The sequence below is a fragment of the Lucilia cuprina genome, chromosome 3 (assembly GCF_022045245.1).
Source record: "Lucilia cuprina isolate Lc7/37 chromosome 3, ASM2204524v1, whole genome shotgun sequence".
Taxonomy (NCBI): Eukaryota; Metazoa; Arthropoda; class Insecta; order Diptera; family Calliphoridae; genus Lucilia; species Lucilia cuprina.
The window spans coordinates 58,508,564-58,524,652 of record NC_060951.1 but is presented as its reverse complement, the minus strand read 5'-3'; the positions used below and the strand labels follow the sequence as shown (position 1 = coordinate 58,524,652).

General features: G+C 29.7%; 1 protein-coding gene across 2 annotated transcripts in view; it reads right to left on the bottom strand.

The window, feature by feature from the left end:
- Positions 1 to 2: 2 nt before the first annotated feature.
- The window catches only part of LOC111675669 (integrin alpha-PS2), a 62,420-nt gene continuing 46,333 nt past the window's right edge, over positions 3 to 16,089 (bottom strand). Inside the window, exons 5-11 of one of the 2 annotated variants that reach the window (XM_046945466.1) lie at positions 11,109 to 11,170; positions 10,608 to 10,656; positions 6,841 to 6,915; positions 4,391 to 4,785; positions 3,447 to 4,330; positions 1,206 to 3,387; positions 3 to 1,142 (exon numbers count right to left, since the gene is read on the bottom strand). In XM_046945466.1, the coding sequence (XP_046801422.1) occupies positions 1,053 to 1,142; positions 1,206 to 3,387; positions 3,447 to 4,330; positions 4,391 to 4,785; positions 6,841 to 6,915; positions 10,608 to 10,656; positions 11,109 to 11,170 (3,737 nt within the window). In that variant the 3' untranslated portion in view covers positions 3 to 1,052. The remainder of the gene's footprint in view (positions 1,143 to 1,205; positions 3,388 to 3,446; positions 4,331 to 4,390; positions 4,786 to 6,840; positions 6,916 to 10,607; positions 10,657 to 11,108; positions 11,171 to 16,089) is intronic. The other variant, XM_046945467.1, reaches the window with a different exon arrangement.

Sequence of the window (16,089 nt, the reverse complement as noted above, 5' to 3'; positions counted from 1 at the left end):
CATTTCAAAATTAAACAACTAAGCAGAAAATGTTTTTTTATTGTTAAAAAAAAACTACATATGTATAAAAAAGAGTAATTATTATAACAATTGTTTTTCAACTTATTTCTGACTTAAAGTTTATTTACACAAATTTTAAAATTAATAGCAGACTGAAGAAAATTAATTATTGGTTAATCATAATTAAAAATTAATAAACAAATATGAACTTTTTTTTTGTAGATTTTATAATAAAATTTATTAATAATTTACACATACACTCAAGTATCATACATACTCACTTATAAGAAAACAGGATAAAAATATACATTAGAACAGGGTTAAAAATTAAATTCAAACTCATTCATTCATTTCCTTACACACAGACATACACACACACACACTGTGGCAGATAAAATTGCTTATAAATTAAAAAAAATCTTGAATTATTTTAATTAAACTTTTAAAATTTTAATTTTTTTTAGAATTAGTTTTTTTTGTTTAAATATTAGTTTTTGTTTAGTTTAAGTTGTTTATAAATAGTTTAAAATTGTTTAGCACTTTTAGGTTTCTTATAATTCTCAACAGGTTTATTTAAAAAAATCTATTAAATAATTTTATTATTTTTTTATTTTTAATTTTAACAATTTGAAAAAAAGTAGTTTCTTACTCTTTCTTTAATAATTATAATATTATAAGAAATCGTTCGTTTTTTCTTCTATGGCAAACATTTATAAAAAATCGTTACTTCTCTTTCTATTATTAATATATATTTTTTTGGTGACTAGGAGCCGTTAGTTTTTTTTAAATAAAAAAAACAAAATTATTTTATAACAAGATCTTTAGCGGGGAGTTTTGTAATAAGAGTATAAATTAATTTCTTTAAAACTTTTTATAAAAGAGTTAAATTATTTGTTTGATTCTTAGTTTTTAATCTCTTGTACGCCATCTTGTTATTTTCAAAATTTCTTTCTATTACTAGTGTTAATAAAGGCAATTATTTGTTTAATAGAAAAACTCTTAGAGTTTGTTCTATAAGCTGAACTTGTAAGCACTCTTTGTTGCAACAACATTTACAGATGTTCATCGGCATGATAACCGTTACGTAAGGGTTGACGTTCCATTGAGTGATCGGTGGGACGATTACGATTGAAGAAACCACACTGAAAAGAAGGAAGGAAAAAATAAATAAACTGTTAGGAAATGGTATGAAATAAAGCACTCACCTTATAAAGCAGGAATATTAAGAGTAACAAAATCAAAGCACCAGCACATGCCGCCAACACTACCACCCACAATGGCACCACATCGGGCACGGGAGTAGGTTCTGGTATGGCCTTATAGAAAATCTCATGTGTACGAATAATATCATCTTTGGGCTCACCTATATATGGCAGTTTCGTGACATGAGACACCGCCATAGTGGAAACATTTAGAGGAACATTACTCGCTAACTTTTCCATGGTGTGAGCAACCATACGTGTACGTATGGCTATCCAAACACCATCATCTTTTCCCAAATTACGGGCTACACAACGTAATGTTTCACATTTGGCAGCCTTGCAAGGTGAATTCATATCGATTTGTGTTGGTTCTGAAACTTCGGATTCTTCACGACGCACTCTTCGTAGGGGTTGGGAAGACGAAGAGGAGTGAGACCATTTCTGAGAGGATTGGGCACCTTGTTGACCTCCTGCTGTTTGACTATTGTAGTCCTCATCATAGTAATCTTCATTTTCGAGACCATAATAGGGTTTACTGCCACCATAGCTAGATGAGGAAGCTTGATGATAATTGGCATTGGTTTGTGGTGTACCACTGGAATAGGTTTGATGATAATTGTAGCTGCCTTGTTGTGGTTGAACGCTATGGGTGCGTAACTCTTGTTCCACATTGCCACGATTAAGAGCTCCCAAATCTAAAGTGCCAGCCTGGAAACCGCGACCTCCTACGGCAGCCTTTTCGAAATTACCATCACCAGCTGCGAAATCATTATAAGTAGCAGCACTGCCTACACGGTGATTTTGTTGTTGAGGTCTGTAAGCATTACCTGATGACGAAGATGAGGAATATTGTACTCTTTGTGGGGCTCCCGATGTAACATAAGTTCTTTGATATTGAGTAGAACCCTGAGGACTAGCCATTTGTATATGACCTCTGGCGTTATGGGCACCCATTTGAGCTTGTCCTTGTGCCTGTTGGAACTGTTGTTGTTGACCTGAAGCTGCACCGGCTTGTTGGTAATTAGCCGAAGATTGTTGTGAGTGTTGGTAGGTTCTAGGTATACTGTCGAGGCTGGTAACATATTCGGTACTACTTTCCACCACATGAGGCTGGCCACGTTCATCGTAATAGACTGAACTATTTTTAGTTTGTACCACTACTGAGGGACCACTACCGGTGCCAGTAGAATTCCAGGACCAAGCCCAACTACCACCAGAACTACCACCACCCTGAATATTGCCCTGGGCAGCAGCATTGGCACGTTGCGAGTGCACAAAGGAAGCATCACCAGTGGCCGCCTGTTCATCTTCTTTTTCCAAACGTATAGTTTCTTCCTTGCTCAATTGTTTGCCTCTACCTATGGCTACCACATTTGCACCACCCTGATTTTGACCATGGGACTTTTCAATAAAAACTTTGGAACTCTCATAAACACCTTGGCTCTTGATAACAGCACCTCTTTCCTCCAGATAGGATTTACGTACCAAATTCTGATCCAATTGTAAATTCAAAGCATTAACATTAATATGAGGATCACATTGGATATTGCCATGGGTCTCAGGTTGATTGGTCATATACATAAGATAATCACCGGCGGCGGTCTGGTAGGGATAATGAATAAATACAATGGCTTCATCGATGGTGGAGGGACCCTTGTTGAAGATATTATACAAATGCACCACCTGGGGACCCAAATCTTCTTCTTTGGTGGCATTTTCCACTGGTTGATAATCGGAAGCCTTGTATAAAGCAAAATCTGGCAATGAGGTACCATCAATGGCCAAATCAGTCTCTACCCAAATGCTAATGCTCTTGCGTATAATGTTATCGAAATGAGAACCAGGTTTCTCAACATTTGTCGAATTAGCTTCCATAAAGAAATCATAACTGGGAGCCATGCCTACTTTTTGGGAAGGTAACATAATAACTTTAAAGTTGGAAACTTTCTTGGACTGCAAAGGATTGCCAATGTCGCACTTCAAAGTGTAATTGTTAACCTCGGAAGGAGCTGTACAGGTAATGGGTGTATCGGTTTTATCACCAATCTGTTGGATTTTCTTAAAGTCCAAATCCTTGGGCATAACCATGTAAAAAGCAGCCTCAAAAGCATCTTCATTCATGTTGGAAATCAAAACCTCAATCGATAAAGGTTCACGAGAGCCCAAAAGATATTTGTCAACAGTCCTGAAAGTGACGAAAAAGTTATAAAAGTTGGTTTGGGGCCCAGATTAAAAAATACTTACTTAATTTCTAATCTAAGATCAGGTTCACAAATATTATCAGCACCACAGTTCTTTTGTATATTAATGGCATCTCTTTGAACAATTTCACGATTTTGATCAATGACCGGTTCCAAAATACCACGTCTACGTCTTACTAATGGAGCTTGTGACCTGCTCGAACGTAAATTATAACGTGTCTCCACTTCTAAGGGTGTCAATTTATCCTGTACATTATCGATTAGATAAACAGTTTCATTGCGACAGAAATTCTTGCCAGCTGCCAAAGTAATGGTCATGTTGCGTATATTACGTCCTTCATCCAATAAGAAAAACATGCGAGGATTTTTCGGTTTCTTAGCATCCAACACCCAGGAAACATCAAATTCCAAAACATTCGGCAAATATTCGCCAGTATAACTCCAGCAAGTGGTTATAGAGGTACAAGCTACACGTTTGCCATCACGCACTGTCTGACAATGTTTCTCCTCGATATTAATGAGTTTAGAGGGACTGTCGAAAGATGTCATGGCATTGACGGCAGCTACAGGACGGGATTTAAATATGAAAACTTGATCGGAGGCATAAGCACCTACTGCTAAATCGGGATAAGTGTTACCATCCATATCCAAACCACCCGACAAGGCGAAACCAAAAGTACGAGGATAAGGAGCACCCTCTACAATATCTTCAGATTTGATGATTTGAGAAGGTTTGACCAAAGGACCATTGGCCGAACCATGGAAAATATAAACAATACCACGACCAAAAGGACCATCATAAGGAGCTCCCACGGCAAAATCACCATAACCATCACGATTAATATCACCCAAAGTGGTCAAAGCTAAACCAAAACGTCCTTTGGTATTAAAGCCATCACGTATATGCTCGGTGGACCAACGGGTGCGCTACAGAATAATACAAATTGTTAATGAATATATAAGATATGATATATGCTATAAACTTACATCATTTGTACTGGTCTGCAAAAGAATATAGACACGACCCACATCATATTTACCCTCAGCATTGCCGGGTTCACTATACATAGGAGCACCAATGATCAAATCATCCAAACCATCTCCATCCACATCTGAGGTAGCCATGGCATAACCAAAATATTCACCAATTTGACGACCAGTTATATTAAACAAATTCACCATATTCCATTTGTTTACCACAATCTTGCCCAGCAAACCAGCACCTCTGGGCATGCCAATGGCAATATCCTCAGCACGATCACCATTAAAATCACCAGTAACCATAGAATAACCTAGATACGAATCATCATCAGCCGAACTACTTTCGGCTGTAGAATAGACTTGATTTTCGGGTCTGGTAACATCATACGAATAAGTTTGACCTGAATAAATAAGAAAAATGTAAATTTCAAAAAAATTCTATAGCTAAAAGAGGTTTTGAAAAAGTATTTTATTATTTAAGCAGTTAGTTGGTAACAAAAAGTGCCCATAACCAAAAAATAAATCGACAACTACAGCTACAACACAAGACATTAACATGCACCAGCAAAATATTTAGACATTTATTTACCACATTTACCACACTTATGATTTATAGAGCTAAAGGTTTAAACATGCCTTATAATATGTAAAATGTTAAATGATATAAATATTAGGGGTTTAAGAAAATTATTGGCCTGTTGCTTAAATTTATGTTTATTATATTTTAAACCTTTAATAAACAATTCTAAAAACGATTTTAAAAGAAATTTCTTAATTTTCTTTAACAGGCCAATAATTTAATTTTATACCTAATAGTTTATGAATTATATGTAAATATTAAATCAACCTTGATAATAATGATAATATTAAAGGATAATATAATGTATAAATGATAATGATTTAACAATTATTTTAATTGAAATGTGTGTTGTAATGTAGTTTTTAAATCAAACCAAATGTTTCTTTTATTCTTTAATGACAAAAATTCCAAATGATCATGAGATAATGAAAATGATGTTTTATGATCGTACCATTCCAATGATATTTTTCGTTTTATTATTCGTTTTCGATTAAAAATGCTTAATTGTAGTAGAGAGAAATAAGCTAAATTAAAAAAAAAGCTCAGCCTCAGCAGCAGGCGTACATACGATTGTAGCTTGTTTTATGATCTTTTGACGTATTGATCGAACATAAATACAACTGAAGTTGAACACTATAAACAAACGGGTCAGTATATATATGTATTTATATAATGCAACAAATTGGATTTTCAAATTGTTTTAAGAAAAGCGTTTTTTTATATAAAAATTAAAAATAATTTAAAAATATTAAAAACACACCATTACACGATTGAAAAAAATAAAGAGAGAGAGAGAGAGAATGAGAAAAAAAAGCATAAATAAAAACTTAAAGAATATTAAACTTAATTTAACTAAAGCTTTTTGTAAAAATAAGCAGAGTTAGGAGATAATGATTACATTTTCATTTACATTTACAGTTAAAGTAATTGTTTTTAATTAAAATTATTTGTAAATGTAATTGAGTAATAACCTATTGAAATTACTTGTAATTGTAACTCAGCAATATTTAATTACAATTACTTTTAAGTGTAAATTAATAATTTGCAATTACAATTATTAAAATTAAGTAATTTGAATTACAATTATTACAATTAAGGAATTCGAATTACAATTACAAGTAATTCAAATAACAAGTAATTCAAATTACAAGCAATTTTTATTAAAATTTTAAGTAATTACAATTAAAAGTAATTTCAATTACAATTATAAGTAATTCTAATTAAAATAACAAGTTATTTTAATAAAAAATTACAAGTAATTCCGATTCCAATTAAAAGTAATTCCAATTACAATTATAAGTAATTCCAATTACAATTATAAGTAATTTTAATTAAAATTACAAGTAATTCCAATTACTAGTAATTCCAATTACCAGCAATTCCAATAACAAGTAAATCCAATTACAACTAATTCAAATTAGAATTACAAGTTATTCCAATTTCATTTAAAAGTAATTGTAATTGTTAAAATTCAATCACAATTACAAGTTATTTTTATTTAATTACAAAAAAAATGCGATTATCTGTAATTGTAATTGGTAAAAATTCAATTACAAGTAATTGTAATTAGTTATTGGTTTAATGCACATTACAAATAATTGTAATTGGTTATTAATCAACTACACATTACAAGTAATTACAATTTACTATAAAATGAAGTACTTTTTGTAATCATTACTCCCCCAAATCTGTAATGTAAATAAGTCAATATAAAAAAGTTGATTTGATGATAAATTTATAAAAGAAATATACAATGTAATTGATTTTTTGTTTTTGGGTTTTAATCGTTTTAATATGCAGTTTTTTTTAATAAAATTTAGCAGACCATTTTCTTTTGAATTGATTTATTTAATAAACGTTGTTGTATTTTCTTTACCTCCGGTACCGAAAGGTTGATAAAATGGCGGCTTATAGGGGAATGTTGCATCTGGCGATACTGAGTAGGCTTGTCCTTTAGTTGGATAATGAAGTTTTTATTTTTCAACATTATTTTTAAAAGTTTTTCGTTTTGTTTTTTTGTAATTTAATTTAAAGGTGATTAACAACACATTACACACATTTGTTTATTTTGTTGGGAAATTATTTTTGAGATTAAACAAATTTAGACAGTTATGCGTATTTTTTTTGTATTTGTAGGATAGTGCAGTAGTAGGTAGATTTTTATAAACACGAGCAGTAAACAAGAAAGAAATATTTGAATATTTTGATTAATATATTGAGGACACAATTTTAAAGCAATAAATTATCATAGAAATATTTATAAATAAAATACATACAAATACATTTAATTTATATAAAGCGTACAAAAAATAGGAAATGTTGAAGTTTTAAATCGTAATTTTAAAGTTGCAGTTTTCTTGCTTTTAAAACTAACGCTTAGTAATGCTAAAAGTAAGTAGTAGTCTTTACTATGTATGTTAATAAGTAATGTGAGATCATTAACTTGGTAATACAGAAACTTTATAAATTTGAACATAAATTTCTACATTTTTTTATTACAAAAACTTCAACTTTCCTTATTTTTTGAAAAGTAACATACAATTTTCGATTTTAACATCAATAAATAAGAAACTAAATTTATATTCATAATAAAATTTTCAAAATAAATGGAAGACTTAATAAAATTTAAAATCACAGTTTTAAAAGCTTAATGTCGTTCCTAGTTAAACTATTGATTATTTTTAAAACTAGTTTAAAACAAAATCCAATGTTTATTTCTCTCGAGAATAGGAAATTAAAATGGGCGTGGTCATAAAGTGGACGTTGCAGCTCTCATTATCGACTATTTATTAAAATAGATATTATAAAGATCAAAACATTAAAAAATACTTATTTTTTTTAAATAAAAAGTGGGCGGATAGTGGGTGTGGCATTTTCTTTTAAAATGCATTTAATTTAAGTAATAAATATATCGTGTTCCAAAGTTATCATGCCAATTTTTTTAATTTTACGTAATTTATTAAAAATGGGCGGGATTAAAATAGTGGGCGTGGCATTTCCTACCGAAAATAATATTTATTATTGAATATTTTGTAAACTATTACATTGAGATGTTTTCAAAAGGTATTTAATAATATAGATCAAACCTTCAGTAATTTAAATAAAAATGGGCGTAATGTACAAGTGGGTGTGGCATTACACTTAAAAACGTATATTTTTAGTATCAAGAATTATGAGTCATGTTAAAAAAAAAACAACCAGGACACTTAGTTTTACAATTATGCTAAATTAAGTTTTTGAAAAAATTAAAAATTGGACCGAATAGGATCGAATTCTGAAAGTTATATCTTTTCAAATACTATTCAATAGAGATTAGTTCTTCTAGTAAATCCCAACAATTGTAGTTTTAACAAAATAATTCAAACGATCGTGTACTCTCACAGTATATTCGCTAGAGATCAATTTAAAATTTCGTTCTGAAGATCAGTTTGAAGTAATTTTCTAATTTAACTTTTTTTCAACATTTTAAATTTACAAAAGCTTTATTTATCGTAATACTACTGAAATCTAAAAATCTACTTTTGAATAATCAAATAATCGACTTTTTGTCGAAGAAAGTCGAAGTCGACTACTTTGTTCCAAAAAAGTCGATAACTCGACTATCGTCTATGAAAAAAGTCGAAAAATCGACTTTTTAAATAAGAGTCGGAAAAAGTCTAAAAAAGTCGTAAAAAGTCAAAAATTCGAATATAGTAGAAAAAAGTCAAAAATAATCGAAAATTTAAAAAAAAAAAGTGGAAAATAGTTAAAAACTCTAAAATAGTCGGAAAAACTCAAAAAATGTAAAATAATAGTCGAAAATAGTCAAAAAGTCGATAAGTCGGAAAAATTGAAAACTCGAAAATTTTAAAAAAGTGGAAAAATGTCAAAAACTCTAGAATAGTCGGAAAAACTCGAAAAAGTACAAAAATAGTCGACTATTTATAAAAAACTAAAAGTCGAAAAGTCTTAAAGTCGATATTTAGTTAGTTAGATAGTTTGAAAGGAGGACGTATACAAATCAAATCTGAAGAAATACACCTAGGCCTCTATCGGGCCTGTTGTGCGCCCTAACTCTTAGTGATCATCTAGATCAGTTTTGTCAGATCAATAGTGCATAATTATAAATTGTAGAAAAGCTTTATAAATTCAATTCATAATGAAATATCTTGAACTGTCATTGACTTTTAAGGGTTAATAGCAATTGATCGCATACTTTCACCGTGAATACTCTCTACGATCAATTAGTTCCCAAACAAGAAAAATTTAGGCGAGTAGAGAAATTTTTTAAAGCTTTTAAAAAACTTTTGTGATAATTTTGAAATTTGTTGGGATTAGCCTCGAAATGCCGATCAAATATAAATATTTTAAAAAGCTTCCATTTATTTGAGTAAAAACTTAAAGCTAACACTTAAAAGCTTATAGCAAAAATCTTAAAAATTATAAAAAATTAAAAATAATATTAAGAAATAAGAACAACTTTTTTACAAAAATAATTAATAATAAATAAAATTAATTAAAATACTGTAGGTCACTTGCAAGACTGTAGAATGCTACGAATTATTTAATAGTTTATAAATAAATATTTAAAGAAAATTCGACTTAAAAGTAAAACTACATTTAGCCTTTGTTCAACGATCACAAAAAAGCCTAAAAGTAGGCTATAAAATTTCATTACAGCTCACCCTAAAAGTAGCTAATTATATCTTAAATCTTATTAATTTCGAAAACCTAATAATTTTGAAAATCATTTTAGTAATAAAGACTTTTAGAAACATGCATTTTCTAAAAATTATTTTAGAATAGAATTTTTCTTAAAAATTTAGATATTTATAATTAAATTTATAAATAAAGCTAAACGTATAAGTAGAAGAGGGAAGAAAAACACACACAAAAACACACAATTGTACTAATCTGTTCACGAAAATCCTTAAATCTACCAAGAAAAAGAAAGGAACATGCAGCTTTTTGTTGTTCTTACGAATACACAAAAAATATCCTTGACTCCAGAAATTAGCAACAAATAAAGCTTAGATCACACTCAATCAAATATTTAAGGAAAAAAAGAAAAAAAAAGTGGAACAATAGTAATTTTCATCAAATATTTGTTTCGTGTGAACACAGCTTAAGAAAGATAAATATAATTTTTTTTGTTTGATATTTAATATCAATATCAACCAGATATTTAAGGGGTTTATTAAAAATTTTCTTTAAAAGCATTCCAATATAGAAACAGACAACAGAAAACAATATATGGGGGTCTAATAAAATCGTAGGAAAAAGGAAGGAGTTACAAATAAATGAAAAAATAGAAAAAAACAACATTCGTATTAGATTAGAATTTACGTTACAATTAGAATACATTTAAATTGCCAAAAAATAATTTTACTAAATGATTTCGATTTTAAATGGACTATAAAATCTAAAAAAGGGGAATTTTTTTTTGGAAAAGGAAAGGATTTACTAGTTTATATGATAAAAGAAATTAATATTAAAAAACAATAATACAACAATATTTATTGGTTTCAATAAAATTAAAAAAATCTACTGGTTTTTTTTTTAAATAATTTTAAAAAATATATAAACGTACAATATTTAAATAAAACTAAATAATACAAATATATAAAAAAATATAAAAAAAAAACTAATAAAAAAGGAACCTACCTTGCCAATACCAACTACCAGGAGCACCAACATATAAACGATCACCAACCTAAAAATTTACCAAAAAAAAAAAAATTATTTAAATTTTAAAAACTTTTCTTTGTCAAAAAATTAAATTTGAATACAATGACTATTTTTTTAAATAGAATTGTTTGCAAAAACACCACTACCAAAAATCGTAGTGTTAAATAATGTATTTTTTTTTCTTTTTTGTAAAAACACAAGACAAAATAAAATTTATGCAAAATTTTAAAAATTCTTAACACGTTTGCCAACACATTAATGTTTTTTTCTTATGGTTCTGAAAAAAACTGTTCTTTTGTTAAAAACGTGTTGATTTTTTGTAAGTTTTTTTTGTCTTACTTTATTTAGAGTATTTGTTAGTTGGAGTGTTAATGGGAATTGTTTATTTTTGGCAATTTTGTTAAATTTATTTTTGGTTATATTTTTATGGTTTCCGATGGATAATGGTTTATATTTATATTTATTTTGTATACTTACACCACTAGCAGCGGCACTGAAACCAGCCTGGCAATAACCTTGACGATGATAACCCCAATTGTCTGAAAGTTTTGGAGAAGAAAAAAAGATTTGTGATTAATAAAATGATTTAAAAGAAGAGTTCTAGAGAGAAATTTGGAACTAGAACTGAACTAGAACTGAATTAGAACTGAACTAGAACTGAACTAGAACTGAACTAGAACTGAACTAGAACTGAACTAGAACTGAACTGAACTAGAACTGAGCTAGAACTGAACTAGAACTGAACTAGAACTGAACTAGAACTGAACTAGAACTGAACTAGAACTGAACTAGAACTGAACTAGAACTAAACTAGAACTAAACTAGAACTGAACTAGAACTGAACTAGAACTGAACTAGAACTGAACTAGGACTGAACTAGAACTGAACTAGAACTAAACTAGAACTGAACTAGAACTGAACTAGAACTAGAACTGAACTAGAACTGAACTAGAACTGAACTAGAACTAGAACTAGAACTGAACTAGAACTGAACTAGAACTGAACTAGAACTGAACTAGAACTGAACTAGAACTGAACTAGAACTGAACTAGAACTGAACTAGAACTGAACTAGAACTGAACTAGAACTGAACTAGAACTGAACTAGAACTGAACTAGAACTGAACTAGAACTGAACTAGAACTGAACTAGAACTGAACTAGAACTGAACTAGAACTGAACTAGAACTGAACTAGAACTGAACTAGAACTGAACTAGAACTGAACTAGAACTGAACTAGAACTGAACTAGAACTGAACTAGAACTGAACTAGAACTGAACTAGAACTGAACTAGAACTGAACTAGAACTGAACTAGAACTGAACTAGAACTGAACTAGAACTGAACTAGAACTGAACTAGAACTGAACTAGAACTGAACTAGAGCTGAACTGAACTAGAACTAGAACTGAACTGAACTGAACTAGAACTAGAACTGAACTAGAACTAGAACTGAACTAGAACTAGAACTGAACTAGAACTGAACTAGAACTGAACTAGAACTGAACTAGAACTGAACTAGAACTGAACTAGAACTGAACTAGAACTGAACTAGAACTGAACTAGAACTGAACTAGAACTGAACTAGAAATGAACTAGAACTGAACTAGAACTGAACTAGAACTTAACTAGAACTGAACTAGAACTAAACTTAACTAGAACTGAGTTAGAACTAGTATTGATAAAATTAAAAAAAAACTCTCAACGTATTAAAATCAAAAAAGAGTTTTATAAATTTAGCAGATGTTTTTATCTATGAAAATTATTTCATTTAGATAAAATTTTATTTTTAATAATTGCTAACCTAAACGATCAGTTAACGATCAAGATAAATTTTATTTAAAAATCTCCATTTACAAAACCTTTCAATACGGAAATTTTTGTAAATGGGTGGCCACTGTCTATAAAATAGATGACAAATATGTACCCTCGAAAAACTATTATTTCTTTACCTAGTCTGCACAACGATCGTCGAACTCGACACCCTTATAATTTGCGCCTTATTTTTTCCACATCAATAAATTTCTCTACAAAATATTACTACAACATTCTATAAATTTAAATAAAATGAAATATGTTCGGTAGTGCTGCATTTCATTACTTTATTATTTACAAGTGTCCAACAGATGTCAAAACTCTTTCTTTTTTTCCATAGAAACACACCCGCACGATCTTTACATAAAATGAAAAATAAAACAGGGAAAAACTCCCTCAAAAATATTGTTTGTATGGGAATGAATAATCATTTCTATTTTTAGTTATATTTTCTTTTATTTTTGAAAATTTTCCCAAACGGTGTGGCAAAAACATTATTATTTTTGGAAGCTTTACAAAGTATATTTTTATACTTGGATAGAAAAAAAATTTTTAAAAACGCAATTGAATATTTTTTTTGGTTTCATTTTTAAGATTTTTATTGATTTAAGTGAACACCTCATAAAATTTTTATTAAAAAACACAATCATTTTTATTTTAAGGATTCTCTTGAGGAAAAAAAGAAATTAAAGTATTCGTTACAATTTGTAATTTAATATACTTGAGAGAGAGACAGTTTTCAATTAAATGTAAACCGAGAACAAAGGGAGCATAATAAAAAAGGTATTTTGTATGGGGACATTGAAAGATATTAAGTACTTAAAAATTTATTTTGTATTACAATTTTATAGCTGGTAATGCTTAAAGTTATAACTAAGCATTACCTAGTAATGCTATAATTAATTATGCTGTAATTAAGTTTATTTGTTTAGTACTTTTATGGGTTAATTTTTTAGAAAATCTCTGCTAATTTTTTTCCTGTTTAACATTTTACTAAATACTTATAAAGTTTCACACAACTATTTAAAAATTTTTCCTTCCAAACTGTAAGAAATGTCTTGAGAAATATCTCTTTTTCAACATTCCAACATTACCAACAGCAATAAATACCAACTTAACGCATTAAATATTTCAAATCGAATCAGAAGAGAGAAAAAAACAACAAATATGAAGAATTTGTTTGAATTTAACTTGAAATTGTGTGTTTGGCGGTTTGAACGTCATATAGACAGCTTCTAAAGACAAACTGCCATTTATACTTCTCAGTCCAGTACCTGTGACCATTATAAGTATTTTTTTTTTTTTTTTTTGATTTTTTCACTTTTGAAATATAAAGTAAATGTCAGCAGAAGAGACAGAAAAAAAGTGTAAGGTAATGTAACAACAACTAATTGAAATTCTATACGGGGGCGATTTTATTATGAGAAATTACTAGCTTCTTAAATGTTTTTATTTTCCATTTTTTTCGCCAACAAAATACACGGCACAAGGAAACTGAATCAGAGAATTAAGAAAAAAGTACACATACACCTCAAACCCTTTTAAGTATACAATTTACACGATTGGCTAGTCGGGAGCTAAAAAGAACAGAACGCATAATGTTGAACCATTATATTGTTGTGTAACTTCAAAGACTTTAAATCAAAAACTTAAAGAGGTGGTAAAGTATGGGAATGAAACCCTACTTTTCAAATTTATTTCTAAAAAAATATTTGATCGTGTTTACCAGATTTTCACCAAGACTTAAGCGAATACAAAGATCCCTGGCTCTATAGTCTTTTGCTTGTTCTCATTGAATCGGCTAAACCTCAAAAACCTCGTCAAAACTAATCCCTTAAGCGAGTTCTGTCGCTGTTCTCATTGCATCTCCTAAACCTCTAAAACAAAACTAATTGGATAAACAAATCCAATCGGCACCAACCGAACTTTTAAATTCATAAGGGGATACAAAGGTCCCTGGCTTAAGGGTTCTTTCTATAATTTCATTGAATCATCACTTTAATCATCTCTAAAAACTCGGTCAAACAAATCGAATTGACAAGAGAACTCCTGATACTTGAGGACCTTTAGCGGAAGTGTTTCTTCGACTCTACCTGACTATAACGATAAACTATATCGGTTAAATCACTGAACTAGGACTGAACTAGCACTGAACTAGAACTGAACTAGAACTGAACTAGAACTGAACTAGAACTGAACTAGAACTGAACTAGAACTGAACTAGAACTGAACTAGAACTGAACTAGAACTGAATTAGAACTGAACTAGAACGGAACTAGAACTGAACTAGAACTGAACTAGAACTAAACTAGAACTAAATTAGAACTGAACTAAAAATAAACTAGAACTGAAATAAAACTGAACATAAATTTCGGTTGATAACTTTAAATAAAAACAAATTTGTTGATCAAAAATCAGCGATATTAACATCCAATGAAAATAAAGTTCCAAAGAAGTTGATCGCATCATGATTTCTCTTGTTTATGTGTAAGTACGAATGTTGTTAAGACCCCTGAGACCATTCTTCTGATATAAAATTGTACGGTTACTATTAGACAGGGGTTCTACCCTGCTTTAATCTTCATAAATCTGCAGTTAACTCCTTTATCGTCTTACATCCATACAATCGGTCTTTCCTTTAAACTACATTTAGGTAAACGAAGTTTAAACCAGGTTTAAATATAAACTTTAACTTTGTTTAAGTGTTCTCCTTAACTGATCTCTTCGCAAACATCTGTTGTCACCGTTTCTGACACTAACCTTCCCCTGTTAAAACTAATTTTTTGCTCTTCATTTCGTTGCTGCTGTTGTTTTGTCAAGCAATTCAAAGCAACAACAATAATTTCAGTATATTGCATGTTGTTGTTTGTTGTACTTGTTACTTGCGGTTAGGTCTGTACCTACGTACAACAGCGACAAATACTGTACAATCCGCTGGCAAAAAAAAACAGTCAAATAAAAAACCTTTAAAACAATTCTAAAACTGAATTTGGTATGACATATTTTTTTCTTATTCTCTTTTATTTTCTGTCCATTTGAGGTTTTAGTTGTTGTTGCTGTATGTTTTTTTTATAAACATATAAAAAAAGTTTTTTTTCAACATTAATGCGGTTTACTTGACTGGGCAAATGTTTAAATTGAAACACTTCAGAGACAAATTGTTATCGTTTAATTTGATCTGGCGCACGATCATTGTAAAAATAGGTAGCAGCAGCAGAGCGTAGTATTTGTATGAGTAAGTGTGTGTGTGTTTTTAACTCTGTTATTGCTGCTGTTTTTTTTAGAAGGACTTTTCAGTTTAACCCTTGACAATAGCTATATTCTTATAAGCTGGTTTCCCTAAACACTACGGCAACACTTTTTAATTTTGTATAGATTTTTTGTATGTCGTTGTTGTTGGTCTTTTTATTTAGTAAATGTTTTAATTCCATAGAGAACAATTATCCTTTTATGGTCACAAGTGAAGGCACGCATATGGAATGATTAACAAATTGCTATTCAATTTGGAATTTATTTGTTTAAAATTCTATTTCTCTTAAGAAAATATTTTAAATGTTAAACGTTTAGAGATGTTGGCAACAAAAAAAAAAAAAAACATTAACGTTGTTGGTTGAGAAAATTATGTGAAACATTAAAAACAAATTG